This window comes from Oncorhynchus clarkii, chromosome 4 (assembly GCF_045791955.1).
Source record: "Oncorhynchus clarkii lewisi isolate Uvic-CL-2024 chromosome 4, UVic_Ocla_1.0, whole genome shotgun sequence".
In the NCBI taxonomy this organism is placed as follows: domain Eukaryota; kingdom Metazoa; phylum Chordata; class Actinopteri; order Salmoniformes; family Salmonidae; genus Oncorhynchus; species Oncorhynchus clarkii.
This window is the reverse complement of record NC_092150.1, coordinates 13,351,341-13,373,027: the sequence shown is the minus strand read 5'-3', so window position 1 is coordinate 13,373,027 and position 21,687 is coordinate 13,351,341. Positions and strand designations below refer to the sequence as shown.

General features: G+C 42.2%; 1 protein-coding gene across 2 annotated transcripts; it reads right to left on the bottom strand.

The window, feature by feature from the left end:
* Positions 1–2,503: 2,503 nt before the first annotated feature.
* On the bottom strand, positions 2,504–19,863 carry LOC139406452 (actin nucleation-promoting factor WASL-like). 2 transcript variants are annotated; one of them, XM_071149054.1, is made up of 11 exons: positions 19,484–19,863; positions 16,751–16,885; positions 16,535–16,621; positions 16,343–16,439; positions 15,533–15,556; positions 12,754–12,970; positions 12,363–12,405; positions 9,348–9,501; positions 6,217–6,788; positions 6,025–6,133; positions 2,504–5,255 (listed from the first exon to the last, which is right to left on the bottom strand). In XM_071149054.1, exons 1-11 carry the CDS (start codon positions 19,586–19,588, stop codon positions 5,194–5,196), a joined length of 1,605 nt encoding a protein of 534 aa, XP_071005155.1. In that variant the 5' UTR covers positions 19,589–19,863; the 3' UTR covers positions 2,504–5,193. The 2 variants fall into 2 exon arrangements, with proteins under 2 accessions (XP_071005155.1, XP_071005156.1); XM_071149055.1 differs by lacking the exon at positions 15,533–15,556 and having other exon boundaries at positions 19,484–19,762.
* Between the last annotated feature and the right edge of the window lie 1,824 nt (positions 19,864–21,687).

The following is a 21,687-nucleotide window of genomic DNA, read 5'->3' as shown; positions in this document are numbered from 1 at the left end:
TTATTTTTCTGGCACCACTCTCCCAGTGCCCCCACTTTCTCCCTGTAGGCTGTCTCGTCATTGTTGGTAATCAGGCCTACTACTGTTGTGCCGTCGCCAAACTTGATTGAGTTGGAGGCGTGCGTGGCCACTCAGTCATGGGTGAACAGGAAGTACAGGAGGGGGCTGAGCACGCACCCTTGTGGGACCCCTGCATTGAGGATACATTTGGGTAGATATGTAAAAAAAAATCTGTAATTTAGTTTAAAATACTATACTGGAGTTGATTGCATATAGATTAAAGGCACAATCAGTAAGATTTCCTCCTGTTCAATGGTCATTTCTATTAATGATTGATGGGCAGTGGGTTGGGGGGAGGACGGAGAAAAGAGCAAGTGAATTGTTCTGTTAAATGGTTTCTATATCATCCCAGTTTATAACATTCATAATTTGAAAATACACAACCAGTCATCAGTTGTTATAAATGTGTTATGTCATTCCTGAGAGAAATGCAATGGTCTTTGATGGTTCATGTGCAGTGTTACCACTTCTTCTGTAACACCTGCCGTTCAATGTCAATCCCCACTGGGCAAAAACCGGTTGAATCAATGTTGTTTCCTCATCATTTCAACACAAAATCAAGGTGATGACGTTGAATGAAGGTGGAAGATGGATTGGATTTGCAAAAAGTCATCAACATAAGGCAATTTCGTAAATCTAATGACACGGTGAAATGGTTTGTTGATTTAACATTGAATCCCCGTTAGTTGACAACTCAACCAAGTGTAATTCAAAACTAGACGTTGAAATGAATGAAGTGCCTGGGGGGGTCACTACAAAGGCACAGCAAAAATGTGCTAGATACATCACAGAAATCTTAACTACAAACTGGCTGAATCTAGGCTTATGGAATATCCTAAAGACAAGCCTTGTCCCATCTTCGCCAGGATTGAAATTACTTGCAACAAAAATAGAACACAGTGGTATGTGTAACTGAATCACCTCTAATCCCACCTGGCTGCTTCATGTGTATCTTGGAACTGTTCCCAATTCATTCCAGTTCATTTTGCAGCTGTTCAAAACTAACACGTTTTCCCTCTAGTCTCAGAGAGAACCCTTATTATTGTCGTCTCATATCTTCAAAATTACAGTAAAAGTCATACATGGAGATTTTAACTGTGGAAATTGTCATTTAGACAAGATTCATAGGGCTGGGAATGGAGTCAAACCAAGGAGTAGCGTTACAGTGTTACTATGTTATGAAAGTGACATATCAGATGCACTAGGGCTGGGAATGGAGTCAAAACAAGGAGTAGCGTTACAGTGTTACTATGTTATGAAAGTGACATATCAGATGCTCTAGGGCTGGGAATGGAGTCAAAACAAGGAGTAGCGTTACAGTGTTACTATGTTATGAAAGTGACATATCAGATGCACTAGGGCTGGGAATGGAGTCAAACCAAGGAGTAACGTTACAGTGTTACTATGTTATGAAAGTGACATATCAGATGCACTAGGGCTGGGAATGGAGTAAAAACAAGGAGTAGCGTTACAGTGTTACTATGTTATGAAAGTGACATATCAGATGCACTAGGGCTGGGCATTGCCAGGGACCTCATAATACAATATTATCACTATACTATATATGTACTGCGATTCAATACTGTGAATGTATTGTTATTCGATGTTCCAAACATATTGCTCACCATATGTCTGCTGCAGAAAGAAGAGAGAGACAGGAGAAAACATTTTTTTCAGTCGTGGAAATAAAAGACCTGAAAACAAAGTCTCCCCATTTAAAAAGAAGATGGAGAACAAGCTATGAAGGAAAAATACTGTAGTTTTGGTGCAGGTACAGACAACTAGCACAACAATAATATTACGATTGTCAGAACGATTGTCAAAAATAATAACCAAATATTTAACTATCGATTTTTTGACCCAATCACTAAGGTGCATCACAGGGTGAATGGAACTAATGCATAGAATATAATATTTTCACTGTACAACTTCACTCAAGCAAAGTAATGCAGTTGAGTGAAGTCATCTACAAAAGGAACAACTATTGTCATCCTGTTAATCATTGGGATCTGCTCAACCCGCATCGTGGAAGTTCAGCTTTACAGCATGATTTAAATTTAAAGGCAATGTTCCCGCTTTTGCGGAGACTGCATTCACGGTAAACGTTGCATATGTTGGCTCAATCGGAAGTTACCTTTCAATTTCTATTGCAAAATCTGTAACGCTTTAGCCTTCCAGACTGAATATGGTCCGTAATGGAGTCATCTACAATAGGAACAACAACTATTGCCATCCTCTCAATCAAAACATTGACTTCAGTCCTATATTGACCTTGTATGTTGCAGGCTAAAGTTGTGGTTACATAAAGTTACCTACAAGTTAAGTACCTGAAATGATCCATTGTTATCCCCTTAAATCTTTAAAACACATACTAGGTAAACCAGTTGAAATAGGACAACATTTAATATGTAAAAAAAAAAAAAAAAAGGAACACTTGACAAGGTCTCTGTAAATATTAACATTTATTTAAGTATACAATTTAGTATTTCCATTGCTTTTTCCAACCTCTTTGAAGGTTTGATGTCAGTATTACGGTTTCTTAATGCAGCAATCACCTCGGTGGAGGATGGTAGAAATTGAGACAGGCAATACGGTTCAAACATCATCCATTTGGCTACTTCTGTATATACTGTAAAATTGAGTTTCACAGGCATCATTATCATTATTATCACCATGAAAGCATTTAGGATAGTGAAACCAAAGCCTTGTAGACGCTTCGTGCAAATGACAATTTTGGTTCCTTATTAGCTTTTGTATGGAGGCATTTACAGATTCATCCCATAAAAGTTCAAGAAAAACTGGAAGATGTTTCTAGATCTGCTGAATATGAACACTGACCTAATAGCTAGTAACATAAATATTATTCTAATTCTAGCAGGGAGGAGAGAATAATATTTATTGTAACAGATACAGTAAGTATGAGAAAAGAGACAAAACAAAACCTTAAATTAATCCTATTTTTGTATAAGTTATACATTTTTGTAGTGATAATTTCCCCTCTGAAAGTTAACACAGGACACCTCTGTAAACCCATAATGAGCAGGACATTTCCGTAGTGTCAATCATAAATGGATTCTAATAAAAGCTGCTTTAAGAGCTTCCATGATCCTCTCTGGTCCTCTGTAGCTCATTTGGTAGACAAGGCTCTTGCAACGCCAGGATAGTGGGTTTGGTTCCCAGGACAGCCATACGTAAAAAATGTACGCACTTGTGACTAAATCACTTCGGATAAAAGCGTCTGCTAAATAGCATATATTATATATTCCATTAGTCAATGACTGGCAGGCAGTATACAGATGTAGATCTTAAATTTGAAAATCCTGTTGCTGGAGAACTTTTCCACAATGTAGGACATTTTTAACTTGTAGTATATTTGAGGTTTAAAAAGGCTTCTGAAGTTTCTAATTTCCAGACTTGATTTTCCCTCATGAAAAATGTCCATTCATTATAATCCACATAAAAATTCACAGTTCCGGCCTTCCGAGTGGCACATTGGTCTAAGGCTGTACCATTAGAGATTCTGGGTTCGAGGCCAGGCTCTGATGCAGCCGGCCACGACCGGAAGGCCCATGGGGAGGCGCACAATTGACCCAGCATCATCTGGGTTAGGGAGGGTTCGGCCGGCAGGGATTTCCTTGTCTCATCGCGCACTAGCGACTCCTGTGGCGGGCCGGGCACAGTGCACACTGACAGGTGTACAGTGTTTCCTATGACATATTGGTGCGGCTGGTTTCCTGGTTGGATGGGCATTGTGTCAAGAAGCAGTGTGGCTTGGTTGGGTTGTGTTTCGGAGGACGAATGGCTCTCGACATTCACCTCTCCCGAGTCCGTACAGGAGTTGCAGCGATGAGACAAGACTAACTACTACCAATTGGATACAATGAAATTGGGGCGAAAAAAGGCATGAAAAATACAAACAAAAAATCACAGTTCCTGTTGCCGCAGGATTATTTTCCTGCTGTAGCAAACAGGCTCAAATTAAGATCCTACATTTGTATACTGATCCAGCCCATCGTAAGCTTTGTTTTCCCCATCACTTTAGCAGATTGTTGGAACACAACTATGACATTGCACTGTTACTCTTATAGTAAATTCCATTTTGAAATTGTGCCAAGATATAACAGCTTTGAACAAAGCATTGAACACATTTACACCAGTCAATTTGGGCTTACAATTCTAATAAGTGGCCTCCATATGAAAAAATAACTGTGCTAAACTAGGATCTCATTAAGAAAATCGAAGGTACAGAAAAGTAGGGTAAGAAAATAGTGTTATCTTGAATTAACAACAACGACACAACAATGACCTCTTTCGTTTGTTACGTGTGTGTATGTATGTATGTATGTATGTATGTATGTATGTATGTATGTATGTATATGTATGTATGTATGTATGTATGTATATATATATATATATATCTTTCTCCCTTTCTTTACTGACAGGGGAACAGAACATTTAAAGTAACACACCAAACAAATATATCCTAACTAGAATTGCACACTGTTAATGCATCAGATACCGTACTACTTGAACCTGCTGTCTTTAGGCTGTCATAACCATGACATAGCAGCAGTGTGTTATTCCATAGGGCTAAGTGTTCAGAACGTTGCAGATGGAAATATAATGTTAGCTGATACTGTAAGTGAATAAGAACTATTCTTGAGGACCGAGAATCATATCTATTCTACACAATACGTTTCTATCTCTGGACATTCCGTGACATTGCACCCTCCTAAACAGACGCCAGGTGTCATTGGTGATTTATAACACCTTGTATTAGCGTACGACAAGCAATCTCGCAGCGTCACATGCAGTGGTGGTCAGCCTGAGCAAGTCAGCGTATTACCATGAACAGTTATGACAGCTTATAATATTTGTATATCATGCTTTTAACGGTGATGTGAGCATTCTATGACAGAGTCGCAGGAAAGTGTTACCAGAGATACTCTACAGAGGGTATGTGACAACACTTTACAGATTAAATGAACAAGGTATTGCACAGGTTAATAAAAGCAAAAAAGGCAACAATAAATAGAGCAAAATCATAGAACACTCTCAATTTTAGTCCGTTTTTGGAAGATTTTAGGATCAGTTTAGTGTCAGTTGTGTTGGGGAGGAGGACGAGAAACTTTACTAGTCATCCCATTCGTCGTCATCTTCAAAATCCTCTTCGTCATCATCATCCTCATCTTCATCTAGGAAATGCCAAAGCAGACTTGTTAACAAAATATAAAGAGATCTACATCTTTATATTATGGGCAACAGGTAATAACGCAATCCGGATTAATTCTCAAAGAACACAAGTAGTTCAATTCAGCATCTTGACTTGCAGCTGCTCACCAATGGCTGCATGGCACAAGACTGTATTCGCCCGTTGAGCTAAAGTCGAGGCATTAGCTCAGGGAGTCAATGTAAGTCTTCAGGTCTCAGGCAAGGTTATTCATCAAGCAAGTGCTGTTAACCAAATCACTTCCATCACACAGTCGGCTGTGTTGCTTTGGAATTTTCTGCTCTAACTCACTGTAAATATTCGGCAATAATACCTGAGGGGGTGTGGTATTTCGCCAATATACCACGGCTTCTTTCAATGTTCTTATGCACGTCACAACGTGGAGTGCCTGGCTACAGCCCTTAGCCATGGTATATTGGCCATACACCATAAACCCCTGAGGTGCCTTATTGCTAATTAGGACAGTAAAAATAATTGTGTCATACTCGTGGTATACGGTCTGATATGCCACAGCTTTCAGCCAAATCAGCATTCAGGGTTCGAACCACTCGGTCTATAATTCATGAATTTATACTCCTCTGTATAGTGTTTTATTTTTAGTGGTATTGTGCATTGTCCTGTTCACTGTTGCAATGCCTCTTGGCCAGGTTGTTAATGTAAATGAGAACTGGTTCTCAATTGACTCATCTGGATAAATAAAGGTGAAATAAATAAACCTGCCAGTTGGAACCTACCCGAGGAGTGGATGGCTTTGCTCCTCTTCTGCATGACTTCCATAAGTGCCCCCACGATGCCTGCCGAGGGGGCCGGTGTAGGGGAGCCCGATTCAGGGCCGTCTGGTACCTGAGACACGCACACACACAGTTAATCACACAAACAAATATGGAAATACACTCAAACACAGACAGGCAGACAGTGGCACTTACGGTTTTTAGCTGGATGCCCTGCCGTATCTGGTCGAGCAGGGCATCGCGCCCTACGGTGGTGGCCGGTGGCTTGGAGGCCGGTGGCTCCACCTTCTTCAGCTGGGTGCCCCCACGGATCTGCTCTAGCAGGGCCGACTTACCCCCCGAGCCCGGGGGTGAGTGGGGCGACTCCACACCACCGTCCAGCTCTGGAGGGGGCGGGGGTCCAGGTGGGGGTGGTGGTGGAGGAGGTGGAGGAGGGGCTCCCCCGCCACCGGAGGGTGGTGCTGATGGTGGGGGAGGTGGCGGTGGGGCCTGGGGGGCATGTGAGGGTGGAGGCGGTGGCTGGTAGTGGTGGTGGCCGTGGCCCCCTCTGTTGGGGGGCGGGGGAGGAGGGGGGGCTCCTAGGGCACCAGGCCTGGAGGGGGGAGGGGGGGGAGGGGCAGAGGTGGGGGCCCGAGAGGGTGGAGGTGGTGGCGGGGCACCCCGGCCACCTCGCGATGGGGGTGGTGGTGGTGGGGGAGGAGCTGGGCCCGAGCTGTGGGGTGGGGGAGGAGGAGGTGGGCCACCCCGAGAGGGAGGAGGTGGTGGGGCTTGGTAGGACAAAAAAAGATGGAAAAGGAGAAAGATGGAAAAGGAGAGCGAGAGAGAGAGAGAGAGAGACTTCAGTTTGACAGTCACAATATCCCATTCAGCAGGGGGTTGAATTACTGGGGAGAACGAGAGTTCTGAATGATCCCATCACAAAATCAGGGCTCTCTCACTTATAAGCACTGAAAATAACTTGTGCATGCATCCCCAAAAATGTTGTTCCAATTATAGGTTATCCACCAAGAGTTAATGCCTAATTCAAACCCTGTCATCCAGATACTCTATTAAAAATCACCCCCCCCCCAGCAACTTGGCAATCATTGAGCTCAGAAATTTACTTCTAGCAACATTTTACATTATAGCCTTTCGATTCTGTTCATTTTAAATTCAGACAAACCAAACAGCAGTCAGCTTTATCCAGTTATGCAGGTCAAAGTTCACACAGTCAATACCTGAGGCAGAAACACACGAACCACCACTATGGAAACAAACCGATAGTTACCCACCACACCACCTGGGCGGCCCTGGGAAAAGACCACATGAATAAGCCCCGTCTGGCATTCACCATCTCATTCCCAGTGGAGTACATTCTCACCATTGACTTCATTGACTTCAGAGTTACAAGGAAGTTCATCACATTTACAGTGGGTGGAATTCTTGATACTTGAGATCAATGATTGATATATACTAGATGACTGATAGGGGGCACTGTGTTGAAGCCACCGTGCCTCCATCTTCACAGACCCCACAATTGTAAAAAATGATTGGAAGCTACCTACTGCATTTTTTTTTTACGTTGCTGCTTCCGCATTACTTCCCTACTGCAGAGCACCGGTGGCAAACTTGCCAGAGTAAATTAATTGAGTCAATTTATAGGAAATAAAAGTCAAGTAAACAAGTATAAAATGTATAAGTGTAATTTTATACTTATTTCATTCAAGTTCACTAACATTATCTAGACCTACTAGTAGGCTAATTCTGTTGTGATAATAACGTTAGTTGTGTTGTGTCGGAGTTGAGGCCCGGACCAATCAACAAAGCCAAAAACTATAAAACGTTGGTGAGCATCCACACTAGAGGAAAGTGTATCGTTCTACAGGCCTACCTGTCAATCAACTGTTCAACGCATCCTACTGTACGCTGCTATTAACAGGGTGGTAACAAGACCATTCATGAGGTCTCCAACCCACAGATACTGGTTCAGACCATTTAGTGCTTTTAGGGTGTGTTCATTGTCATAGTGACAACTGAAAATAATACTTAAAAGTACATGTAGGCCTAATGAAAAATAATATAGTAATGCATATTTAAATGTAGCCTGCGCATCTCTTAAACATACAGCATGTCATTGCCTCATTGCTAATTAACAAACGTTATGTAACACCCAATTCCCCTGTGTGAAAAAGTAATTTCCCCCTTACACACAATAACTGGCTGTGCCAACTTCATATGCAATGACTGCAACCAAATGCTTCCTGTAGTTGTTGATCATTCTCTCACATCACTGTAGAGGGATTTTGGCACATTGTCGCATGCAGAACTGCTTTAACTCAGGTGGATAGCATTGCATTTATTAATGCCTACATTACTTTTTGCCACATTTATTCTAGTAGACACCATAATGCATACTTTTAAATTATATGTGACAAACATAAAAAAAATATATACATACTTTAAGGAAAACATTTGTAAGATTACTAACGTTACTGTCCACACTACAAAAACAAAATACTTAAATACTTGTACTTTTATCCTTGAAACATTTAATTGAAATACTGTAGAATTATTCATTCAAATAGAGGACTGCTCCTACTGCGGAGTGCCAATATGGCCGACTGGCTTTTCAATGGTCAATTTTGTCATTTATTTTTTATTATTTCACCTTTATTTAACCAGGTAGGCTAGTTGAGAACAAATTCTCATTTACAATTGCGACCTGGACAAGATAAAGCGAAGCAGTTCGACACATACAACAACACAGAGTATGTATGTATGTATGCATGTGTCGATGTATGTGGGTTTATCGACGAGAATGAAGCGAGGGCCAGCCAACGAGAGCGTCAGGTCGCAGTGCTGGGTAGTATATGGGGCTTTGGTGACAAAACTGACGGCACAGTGATAGACTGCATCCAGTTTGTTGAGTAGAGTGTTGGAGGCTATTTTGTAAATGACATGGCCAAAATCGAGGATCGGTAGGATGGTCAGTTTTACGAGGGTATGTTTGGCAGCATGAGTGAAGGATGCTTTGTTGCGAAATAGGAAGCCAATTCTAGATTTAACTTTGGATTGGAGATGTTTGATGTGAGTCTGGAAGGAAAGTTTACAGTCTAACCAGACACCTAGGAATTTGTAGTTGTCCACATATTCATAAGTCAGAACCGTCCAGAGTAGTGATGCTGGACGAACGGGCAGGTGCAGGCAGTTATCGGTTGAAGAGCATGCATTTAGTTTTACTTGTATTTAAGAGCAGTTGGAAGCCAATACATAGCATCAGATCTCCAGGGTTTATATACATCATTGCTTGAGATACAAGGAACTGAGGATGAGTCCATTGAACTCACCTTGCCTACGGAGCTCGTTCTTGACGGCCTCCACCCCTCCTTTCTTTTCGATGAAGTCATAGATGACCTTGGAGGTCTCCTTGTCCTTCAGCTGGGCCTCTGAGATGCCACACATGTCAAACAGGTTCTTTAGCTCCGGGTCCAGGTTATTCAACTGGGGCAGAGAAATAGAGATAGAGACCGGGTCAGGACAATTCAAAACTAACATATTTGTTTCTCTCTGCATTTTGTCCTGAACGGATGGAATCTGTAATGTTTTGAAAATGGCTTAAATTATGCTCTACATACAACCATGGCCTGCCAAATACAAAAATGCAATAACAATTCCATTTAACTAATAAAACGTAATATAGCACCGACAAGAATCTAATTATTTTGAAAATCTAAGTGGCATTCTGCCATCTTCTGGATGAACATGGGTATTGCACCAGATTGTGCACACAACAACAACACATGGCCTTTAACTGACTACTTTTTGTTTGTTCAATCATAATTGGGTAATAGTGATCTTTGCAGCTAGTCTTCTTTGCTTCGGCATGAAAGAGTGTGCGTGATACTTCTGTATGCATGACTAGTCAAGTAAATAGACATGCAATTAAGCCCAAGGGAATGGGGTTCAATCAGTCATGCTCATTAGGGTCATTAAAACAGACTGTATTCTGTCCATTAACAAGCTCTCTGGTCCACTTTGTTCTTAGTGACATGCATCACTGACTGCAGATTCAGACTGTGCTTTAGATGTGTTCCTCTGTCTCACTCCGGATTGAATTCAAAACCCTTCTGCTGACTTTCCAGTGTATTCGTGGAATTGCCCCTCCTTATCTCAAACAACTGCTCACCCTCCATAACCCCACCCGCACCCTCAGGTCAAGCGATAGCCTGCTCCTCCACGCCCCCAGGACTAAGCTCCGCTCCCTGGGGGAATCAGGCTTTTAGCTTGACCGCCTCCAGCCTCTGGAATGCCCTCCCAGACCACCTGAAGTCCCCAGAGACTCTGGAATGCCCTCCCAGACCACCTGAAGTCACCACAGACTCTGGAATGCCCTCCCAGACCACCTGAAGTCACCACAGACTTTGGAATGCCCTCCCAGACCACCTGAAGTCATCACAGACTCAGGGCTCCTTTAAAAAACGGGCCTAAAGATCATTCTCTTTAGGAAGGCTTTCTGTTCATAGATGTGTTCTTTGGTGTCAGCTGTCCTTTGTAGTGGCAGCTGGGTTCTTGGGTGTCAGTTGTCCATTGTAGTATCAGCTGGGTTCTTTGGTGTCAGTTGTCCATTGTAGTATCAGCTGGATTCTTTGGTGTCAGTTGTTCATTGTAGTGTCAGCTGGGTTCTGTGTGTCAGTTGTCCCTTGTAATGTCAGCTGGGTTCTGTGTGTCAGTTGTCCCTTGTAATGCCAGCTGGGTTCTGTGTGTCAGTTGTCCCTTGTAATGTCAGCTGGGTTCTGTGTGTCAGTTGTCCCTTGTAATGTCAGCTGGGTTCTGTGTGTCAGTTGTCCCTTGTAATGTCAGCTGGGTTCTGTGTGTCAGTTGTCCCTTGTAATGCCAGCTGGGTTCTGTGTGTCAGTTGTCCTTCTACACCTGCATTGCTTGCTGTTTGGGGTTTTAGGCTGGGTTTCTGTACAGCACTTTGAGATATCAGCTGATGTACGAAGGGCTATATAAATACATTTGATTTGATTTGAGTTGTCCCTTGTAATGTCAGCTGGGTTCTGTGTGTCAGTTGTCCCTTGTAATGTCAGCTGGGTTCTGTGTGTCAGTTGTCCCTTGTAATGTCAGCTGTGTTCTGTGTGTCAGTTGTCCCTTGTAATGTCAGCTGGGTTCTGTGTGTCAGTTGTCCCTTGTAATGCCAGCTGGGTTCTGTGTCAGTTGTCCCTTGTAATGTCAGCTGGGTTCTGTGTCAGTTGTCCCTTGTAATGTCAGCTGGGTTCTGTGTCAGTTGTCCCTTGTAATGTCAGCTGGGTTCTGTGTCAGTTGTCCCTTGTAATGTCAGCTGGGTTCTGTGTCAGTTGTCCCTTGTAATGTCAGCTGGGTTCTGTGTCAGTTGTCCCTTGTAATGTCAGCTGGGTTCTGTGTCAGTTGTCCCTTGTAATGTCAGCTGGGTTCTGTGTGTCAGTTGTCCCTTGTAATACCAGCTGGGTTCTGTGTCAGTTGTCCCTTGTAATGTCAGCTGGGTTCTGTGTCAGTTGTCCCTTGTAATGTCAGCTGGGTTCTGTGTCAGTTGTCCCTTGTAATGTCAGCTGGGTTCTGTGTCAGTTGTCCCTTGTAATGTCAGCTGGGCTCTGTGTCAGTTGTCCCTTGTAATGTCAGCTGGGTTCTGTGTGTCAGTTGTCCCTTGTAATGTCAGCTGGGTTCTGTGTCAGTTGTCCCTTGTAATGTCAGCTGGGTTCTGTGTCAGTTGTCCCTTGTAATGTCAGCTGGGTTCTGTGTCAGTTGTCCCTTGTAATGTCAGCTGGGTTCTGTGTCAGTTGTCCCTTGTAATGTCAGCTGGGTTCTGTGTGTCAGTTGTCCCTTGTAATGTCAGCTGGGTTCTGTGTCAGTTGTCCCTTGTAATGTCAGCTGGGTTCTGTGTCAGTTGTCCTGTCTATTTTTCTTTCTATTTGGTTTTTCTATTTTATGCACTTCGGGATTATTCTGTCAAATGAAAAGCGCTTTACAAATGTAATAAAGCATTATCATTATAATTATTATTTAGCCTGGTCCTAGACCTGTACTGTATGTGCTTAAGCCAACTTCTCTGACAGTTGTTTGAATAGCATGACAATGATAGACCTAACAATAACTCATCTGGCCTATATTGGCAAAACCACTTAACGTTTTTGAAGCATAGCTTCCCTAAACAGTGAAAAAATATTTTCTGGAAAATTCAGGGTTGCAAGTGGGGCTTGTATGACAGCATTGAATGTATGATAAGTATGCACTGTATCCAACAGAGGCCATTGTGTGGGTCAATCATGGGTCGGCCACACAGGTCACCATTGTGTGCCCATGAAGGGTGTGTGTGTGGTACTCACATCGAAGCCTGTGTTTGGGTCCCAGCCCACATGGCCGATGTGCCTGAAGAGAGACAGACACACAGGACAGACAGGGATGAGCACATACATACATGTGTACCTACACGCAAGCGCATTACACATGCAGCAACAAACCCTCATGTAAACCCACTGGCTTGTGCACACACACATACACAGGCACAGTTCTGAATGCACACAAACACAATTGAGCCATTGAAGAGGTTCACAAGACACAATGAAGCACGCCCTCAAACGTAAGTGATGAGCTCAATACATTACACAACAACTTCACAGAACATAACATACATACAGGGAAACTCCTGCTGCGCTACATCTCTCCACAAAGACCCGTCTGAAGTGTACTCTATAGACAGAAGGGTGGTCCACTCACTGGAAGTTGCTGGGGGTGCCTATGTCAGCCTTGGTGAGCTTCTTCCTCTTGCCCTTGACTTTCTTCTCCTTCTTGCTGAAGCTACTGTGCAGCATGTTGTTGACGTGGTGTGGCTGATGCTGCTGCTGGTGGTGTTGATGATGGTGGGAGTTGTGGAAGCGCACATTGTTGATCTCCGGGTTCTTGATGTCCACAGTGGCCATAGGGAGAGCTGGGCCTTTAGTAGGAGGGAGAGAAGGAGGAATGGGAGAAACTGTTAGAACTGGAAGCTCAGAACCAGTGCTGGGAAGCTCTCACAAAATGAGTGGGAGCCAATCCAAAAGGTAATTCTTTCATTTCTTAGCATATCCAACAAGTTGTAATACAGACAGGTCCGATTATACAGCCCTTTTTAATTATTCATAAGAGACCCGAGGGTAACAATAATTTGCATACTTGACTGGCCATAAAAAGCTTACTGTATAACTTGGTCTGTGTTGTGACTATGGTAGTCTCTAAAACCCATCAACAGTTCAGGCCAGGTCAATCTCACAGCTGACAATGGAGGACCGCACACAATTAAATACAATTTTTTTGATGTATTTAGAACTATTTCAAGTTAGTGTAAATACAACTAACAAAGGGCACTAACTGTCCTCTACACACATGCCAGGACCTTTGTGAATATCTAGAACCCTAACACCAGCGTGTCACATTCCATTTCAATTCTAATTCAGATTAGCAAAAGATTTTACATTCATGCCAAAAAATAATTACATCATTATGTCAATCATGTGCATTAATTTCTTAATTCACTAGAATTGAAATGGGATCTGCATGACAACAACCCTACCGTTAAACACCTCTCTCAGCCAGCTCTTAGTCCTCAGGTCTTTTAGCACCACACTCTTTCTCTTCCTCAAAAGGACAAGGGCAGAACAACGGCATATAAAACCCATCCACAAGCAGCACTGGACACCCAACCACTCTTCCAACTTCAACTCACTGTCCCATGACTCTGATAAAGACAGACTTGATAAAGAAGTTGGTGCAATACATCCTTGTTCCAGTCAGATAATACAGCGTTGAGAAGACCAATGGACTCATTTGATGGATTTTCTATTTAACTGACCGGCGAGGCTCTCGAGGCTATCAAATTACCTGTGGCTGCACCAGTGAATAGCACAGCAGTCTTTCACAGACTAAATAACTGAAAGACTACAGAAACGTTGATAGAATCAATCTGGTTGAAAACCAGTGTTTGTCCTCCTGGTGTGTGTGTGTTTGTTGGAACTTATGTGACATCAGTTAGGTCAAACCCAGAGTCACACAAAGACAGTTTTGGTCAACTTTTGAGCCGGGAGCCATGCTGCTGCCTTGGACAATTCAATTCACCCATTCATGATGAACATCTAGTGCTTGGTTTAAAATTCAGCTAATTCCTTGGACTGTTATTGGTCAATATTACCCAGGAGGCACTAACATGGCTGCTATGGATTATGTCTAGGAACTTGATAATACCGCCTTCTGATTGAAACTGCAACGGCCAACTGTAACGGAGCTAGGTCTGTTACCTACTCTTGCATGATGAATAACCTTGGCTGATACCTAGGTTAGGCTTCAGATCAGTGGACTAACAGTCTTCTGGAATGCAGAAGCCCTCAGTACATGGCTGTGGTCAAACCTCCCCAGTCCAGGCATTTGAGCGCCCTCCTTGAGTCTATGTTAATCTCCACAAAATGCAGTTGGATCTGACATAATCAGTAATCCACAGCTAATCCCAACCAAATCCCTGGATTCCCTAGAAATGTTAGATGTCTCAGCTATCGACGAGGACATGCAAGCATGACTTTGAAAGCTCCCTTGCCTTGAGACACGTTTACCCTCATCTTTCCACTTCATTGGGGGCTTTCAATGGAGAACTTGCAAAGAATCCATGCAGTGGTACCATTCAGATGTAGCTGTTTGGCTGTACGTAAGTCAATGACTGACAGACCAAGCTAACGGTTGTCCTCCTGTCCATTTTAGGCTTCAGAAATCTCAAATGTAATCATTCAATACTAATAAATATTAAACGTGCTTCCTTTCCCAAAGCACACACTGCCAACATGACAGTGAATTATGACAAGGAAAACAAAATGAACATATTGAAGGAGGAGAGAGAAGCAAAAAAGGAAATAACTCCCAAAGTAAAGAGCGAATCTAGGGCAAATATGTCACCTTGTTAGTTTCACACTCAATAATGGGACTGACATATCCCAAACAATATCCTTCCACCATGGAGAATAGTCCTTCTACAGGATCCCTACATCTGGGTACATTGGCATTCAAATACCAAATTCTATGCAATAGATTAGTACATGAAATTTAAGGTATACAAGTATCTGTGAGAAGGCTGATTTAAAGAGAGAGAGTTGGCAGTTGGACACGCACTGAGAGACCCATATGGTTTACACATGGCACACAGAGGGCCTCATGCTGCACAGATTAACCCTAAAGCCCAATGTTAGGGCTAAAAATGACAATGTCAACAAAGTCATACTCGGAGTGAGTGCATGTGTACTCATACAAATTTGATTTAGCCTATTTCTCTACAATAACTGACCCGTCTGATCATGCCATATCGCAAAGGGGTGTGTGTGTGTACATGCATACTACTGTACATTTGATTTTGCGTGACGGATTATAGGAGATTTATGCTTTTGTAACGTAAAATAACAAAGGATTGTGTCCCATTACATGTTGAAAATCAACATTTGGACTATAAAAATCGGTACAATTCAAAGAATGGACAACATACCATTTGCAGGGTCACGTCTTTTCTCTGCAAAACAAAACGGGCACAATTATAATTTCTCAGCCGATTCAGATGGCAAAAGCCACAGCTATCAGAGCGATAGAGAGTGTATGTGGAAGTGTGAAAGGAAAAGCAAAGTGTTTGGAAAGCATTCAGAGTTAGTTTATGAGAGTCAGATGGACAGACAAATAGGAGGGAAGTCTGGAAAGGTAGCCACTGCAGGCTGGAGAGAATGACAGTTCTCTGACCAGTCAGATCCTGGACGGCGGATAAATTCCAGAACAGATGCAAACAAAATTTAAAAAATTGTTGTGGAAAAACAGAGAATTAAACTAGCTGTCCCTAACATACCATTACAGTAGCCCCTTTCCCAGCCCCACGTCTTTGGAAACTCACTCCTCACAGCAAGAGCAGTACACGTCAAAGGCTGGCAAGCAGAGAGGAACAGAGAGAGATGGAGGGAAGCCAGAAAGGAACACCATCACAGCTTTTAACACAGAGACCCTCTGCTGTTTTGACTAGACAGACATACCACTGACTTTCCAACAGCAACCAGCAAAAAAATTGATGCAGGGCTCAATTCCAAACCCATTCCTAGAACCTTGTTGACCCCAAATGAACCCCTCGAGGAGTTACAAGATACTAATCTAAGGCAAATGATGGGATGATTTGGGATTGGGCCCCTGGTTGTTAGTAGTAGAGCAGTGAGATAAATTTGAGCTTTCTTCGCTTTCCCTGTCCAGAGGGTCAAAGGCTGAGGTGATGAGAAAGCAGAAGGCGTGTAGACTGAGCCTGTGGGGCCACTGTAGTTACCCGTTTTACGTTGCCGTCTGCTGAGTAGGTCTTTCAGTGCGGCTCTAAATCGCTTGGCCTCTTCCTCGCTAGCGAAGTTCAGGCCTACCTGGCAGTTCTGGATATAGAGTGAGGAAAGAGAGATCAGTCATTTTTTTAAAGACACTGTCTATGTTGGGTCCACAAGCTTTCAAGCGGAGGTAGTATACTTACATCTCCTGAAAACGAAATGAAATAGGACCTCGAGCTGTTGATTGAGAAGTTATTGTAGAGCTCCTGTTCAAACATGGTTTTCCCTTCCTGACAAGAGAGAAATAACAGTCACTGAAATTCCTATATTGGCAGCACAGAGGGATTTCCTCAGGAAAGGTATTAAGCTAGTGAGGCTAGGCTAACTTTAACCATCCTCCCCATAATGCACTCACTCACCTTGATGTCAAAGACCCTGATGAAGTAGGACCTCAGAGGGTTATCCTTGATCAGACAGGCTACTCCGCAGCACCTCTTCACCCAGGACGAGCTCCTGTCTGCCCCATACACCTGGACCACCGCTGTGCACAGGGTCTGAGGACATCATCACAATGGGAGTGTGGTACGTACAGCAAAGTAAAACTCACTATAGTGACACAATGTTAATTCAATGTGATTCAAAAGTGCAGTGTTGAATTGCAAGTCACTTTTTTTCTACACGAAACTGACTGACATCATTCTACAACTTGTTACATGGGCCCTGTTGTTAACAAGCCTAACTAGTGGAATGCCTCTAGGGGCCAATAAGTAAGTTATGACAGTATAGAGGAAGAGGAACACATCCACGGACAAGAAACACTGATTAGATGCCCCGGGAGCATATAGTACAAGGTTTGCAAATCAGACAGCCTGAGCAGACCTGATAGAGAATGATAGACATAGCCAGTAGCCACACAAACCAAAGCTGGGTTTTCTGTCACCATGGACACAGAGAGCAACCTATGCCAATCACCAAGGAGACCACAAGGAAGAGGAAATACCACTCCGGCTTGCTTCCTCTTCCTTGTCTACGATATATTATCGCAGGTATGAGCGAGAGAAAACGAGTAAGCACTTCTCGCCCCATACTCACACCTCATCCTAACACAGGAAAGGTCACTGGCCAGATCATAGGCTAAGTCTAAATGTTCCCAAATCCCATGGTAGGAAAAAGGTTAAGGGGATAGAAAGAACACACATCGAGCTAGGGCTTTGACTTTGGCATATGGTGTTGCTCCTAATATAACGTTATTTATCTGGACAGGGTACTGTAGACTACTGTAGTCTTTCCACTGGCTTGTCATTTGACACTTTTGTTCATCTAATGCAGCTTCTCAAGAATAGACTGATTTGACTTTCACAAATACCTTATTAGCCTTCAGCATTGGGAAAAGATGTGTGTTCTGACCTAACCATTTCACAGAAGCTAACTTCCTTTAGCGCCTATTGATGATAGTATCTTTTGGCCAGAGGAATTTTGTTAAGAGCCTGACGATCTTTCTGAAAGTTAAAACGCTTCAGTGTATATTCCTTAAGATAAGGAATATACACTGAACAAAAACATAAATGCAACATGTAAAGTGTTGAAATAAAATAATCCCAGAAACGTTCCATGCAAAAGCTTATTTCTCTCAAATGTTGTGCATAAATTTGTTTTTATCTCTGTTAGTGAGAATTTATCCTATGCTAAAATAATCCATCCACCTGACAGGTGTGACATATCAAGAAGCTTATCAAACAACATGATAATTACACAGGTGCACCGTGCTGGGGGCAATAAAAGGCCATTATAAAATGTGCAATTGTGTCACACAACACAATGCCACAGGTATTGAGGGCGCTTGCAATTGGCATGCTGACTGCAGAAATGTCCACCAGAGCTGTTGCCAGAGCATTAAGCTGCCGTTTCCCTTTTGGGATCGTCTGCGGGGAGGTGCTGAGGAGTATTTCTGTTTGTAATAAAGCCTTTTATGGAGAAAAACTGTGTCTGGCTGCACCACTGCAGGCCCTCCCAGGCCCACCCATGGCTGCACCACTGCCCAGTCATTTGAAATCCATAGATTAGGGCCAATTAATTTATTTCAATTGACTGATTTCCTTATATGAACTGTACCGCAGTAAAATATCTGAAATTGTTGCGTTTATATTTTTGTTCAGTATATTTTTCATATCAGCAAGGGATTTTTAAAAATGTTTTAATATTTTTTTTTTTATGTCAAATGACTACACAACGTTATAAGGTTAGGGTTTCCCAGCCGGACATATTTCCATGTTACAGAGCTGTTATTTCTCGTTTACACACAACTGTGTGTAAACGAAAGATGGACACCACAAACGTGTTTTCACTGAAAAATACTGTCAGCTGCAACTGTTAAAATAGAGTATATTTTGCATTTGTTTTGATATGATATGAAAGTAGAGGGGTTTATGTTTCTAGAACTGTACCGCAATTGCGAATAGATTCTCGTTTAGATGGAGTTGGTTGTTTTGGCTGCCAGAGCCAATTCACCTCTAAACGGAACAGGGTCCTTGGACTATAAGGATTAACGTTAGGCTCTTCTAGTCCATTATTGGGATAGTTCTGACCATATTCCCTATTGTGCAAACACACAGGCTAATGTCTTCCCCCGGGAAGTTGCAATGGCTGTCAAACTAAAACAAAATATTGAAGTGCAAAAATGCCAGACTGCAGTGCGTCAGTAGGCAGCACTTAATACATTAGCAGCAGTGCAGTCAATTTATAAACACACAGTCGCGTGCAACATTAGCCGATACAATGTTGACCTATGTTTATTAATAATGGGGTATGCACTGAATTATAATAGTGGCGTTTGCATTTGTTTACAGGCCGAGGTAAACTAATACGCCAGGGTCAAATGTTCACATTTCCAAGCTAATTTCTTGACAAATCCCCTTGACAGGCAAACATCTCTGCTTTCCCATACTCTTCCCTGCATCGTTCCAGCAAAGCCATGGAAAAAGCTGCTGAGCTGTTATGCGTCTTATCGGCCTGCAGCCAGGCTATTGCCTAACATTAGCCTACATAACAGTACACTAACATTTTGAAAATAGCCTAACACATTATTTTCGCAAAGTTACAGGTAGATAAATTGCACTTGAGAGCTTAGTGTGGTCGTAAACAAGACAACTTACAATGCATTTCCTTCCCAGGTAGTTGAAGAGGCATTCGTTCTCTTGCGGGGTGAGGAGTATGGAGCCAATATTTCCAACCCGGCGTTGCGGAGGATGGCTATTCATGTTCCCTAATAATTTCCAGATAAACAAAGTTAACTGTTTTACTCTTGAATATTACAAACAATTCATGCAGCCTTTGGTCGCCATGGCCTGCAACTGCATCGTCTTATTACGTTGTTTCTAAGGTAGCTAGAGGCCTGCAAAATTAAATATTTTTGGATCCCGGTTGTTGAATAACGTCACCATGCCCCAGGGTCCTCGAAGAATCCGTGGGAACCCCAATCTCTGCAGAGGGCAAAATCTAAACTTTCATTCGTAACTCCAGCTGCAACACCGATAACGTTACATCCATCCAACATGGCACAGTAGGCAGTGTGAAGGAACAACCATTCCAATGACGAAAGGGGGTGGAGAAACCAAAAAATCATATACACATGTAAGAATAAGGCCCCCTCTTCCGAAATAAATTAATTTGCATTAAAAAATATATATTTTTAATGTCGTCTGTAAATGTTCTGGTGTTACAATATAATGAGGATGCCAAAAATATCACGAAGGATGGAATGGTCTAGCCCTATTTCCCAGTGGATTTTGCAAAAGGAATGCGTTACGTTGTAATTGGGTGCGTGCAGAGCTGGACCGTGACTGGGGCGCGTTCAGCAGGACGCAACGTTTTGGAACGTTCAGATAGAAATCATATGTAGCGCAAACATGCTTCTCTGACATGTAGAATAAGAAATCACATCGGCTCTATTCAGGGTTTCTATCTGCAACGTTGTAGAACGATTGGCAACTGAACATGTTTGCTATTTATTAGGGTGGAGCTACTGCTGTTGTCATATTTTCAAAGAGAGCGATACAATGTTACATATGTACAGCATATAACCTACTTATTACATCTAGAAGCATTTTGAGCACATTAACCTGCTATATAAAAACAAAATAAGTAATATTTTGCTTCTCTCTCTTCTTCTCTAGTTCTCTCTCTCAAACACAAAGTTCAGTGAGTTCAATGGCTATCGATATGGATATTTTTTTGTAGTTTTAAAACAAGTCCAAAACCTATATCATAATTTAAACATGATTAGTTGAGTATGACTAACATTGAATAAAATATGACTGTAATTTCTCAGATTCTCTTGTTTAATAAAATAATGTAAAATAGTCAACCACTTTTTCACTTGATAGCCTCAAGCTGGCATCTGTGTTTTTAAAACTCAAATGTTCATCTTATTCAGGATTTGATTATATAATCATTCATTCAGTAAAATTGCTCCAAACAAGACTATGAGTTTTCATCTGTAGTGCAAACAGCATTTAGTGACACTGGAATTTCAACATGAACAACTATGGCTGATATAAATTAAATATGTTGGGCCATTAGGCCTTGGGGTTGGCTATAGGTGTAAAACGGAGCACGAAAGTGCTTTTAGGAAACCTTTCCAACTGCACTTGGTGTTTTCAGGTTTAATATCCTCAGGTATTATGATACCACACTGCCCTGTGCTTCATTATCTCACCCCAAACACTGAGCTTTAATCAATACTCCCTGGAGATGTGCCTCTAAGTGCTCCTCCATGTCTTTCATCTGACATATAAAGAAGGGAGGAAGAGAGGAAGACAGATGGACAGACTTTATCTGAGGGGGGTGTCCTACCAGGTGCCACCTGGTCCTTCCTTAAACCCTGTCAGAGAGGTATTAGCAAAGCGCTAATCTATTAGGCTAGCAACACTTCTTGTGTGTTTGGGTGTATGACGTTAAAAGGTTATTGGATTTGACACTAGGCTAACATTAGCGGGGAGAGACTTGCTGCATCATAAGTCTTGACTCTGACATTGCTCGTTCTGATATTGCTCTTTCTGATACTTCTTAATAAACAATAATCACTTTATGGATGATGTGTGTATTGTTTTGAATTGAAAACTTTTCACTGTGCCTGCACTAACATCAGCAAATCTGTTTACACGACCAATAAACATTGATTTTATGTGGTGGCCACAAGATTCTCTCTCTTTCTTTTTCTCACTCACACACGTACGAATGCATGCAAAAAACATATTCAGTTATGTTACCATTAAAAATATTGTAATCAGATTACAGATAGGTTTTATAAACTACTGTAGATAACTTCTTGGATTACTTTTACATTCATAAAGGATGT

Excerpts from the sequence above, each read along its gene's own strand:
- LOC139406452 (XM_071149054.1), bottom strand. The coding sequence starts at position 19,588 with ATGAATAGCCATCCTCCGCAACGCCGGGTTGGAAATATTGGCTCCATA. Across the intron at positions 9,502-12,362 it reads ACCCAAACACAGGCTTCGAT|TTGAATAACCTGGACCCGGA; the intron begins GTGAGTACCACA and ends TCTCTGCCCCAG. Across the intron at positions 6,134-6,216 it reads AGGGCATCCAGCTAAAAACC|GTACCAGACGGCCCTGAATC; the intron begins GTAAGTGCCACT and ends TGCGTGTCTCAG.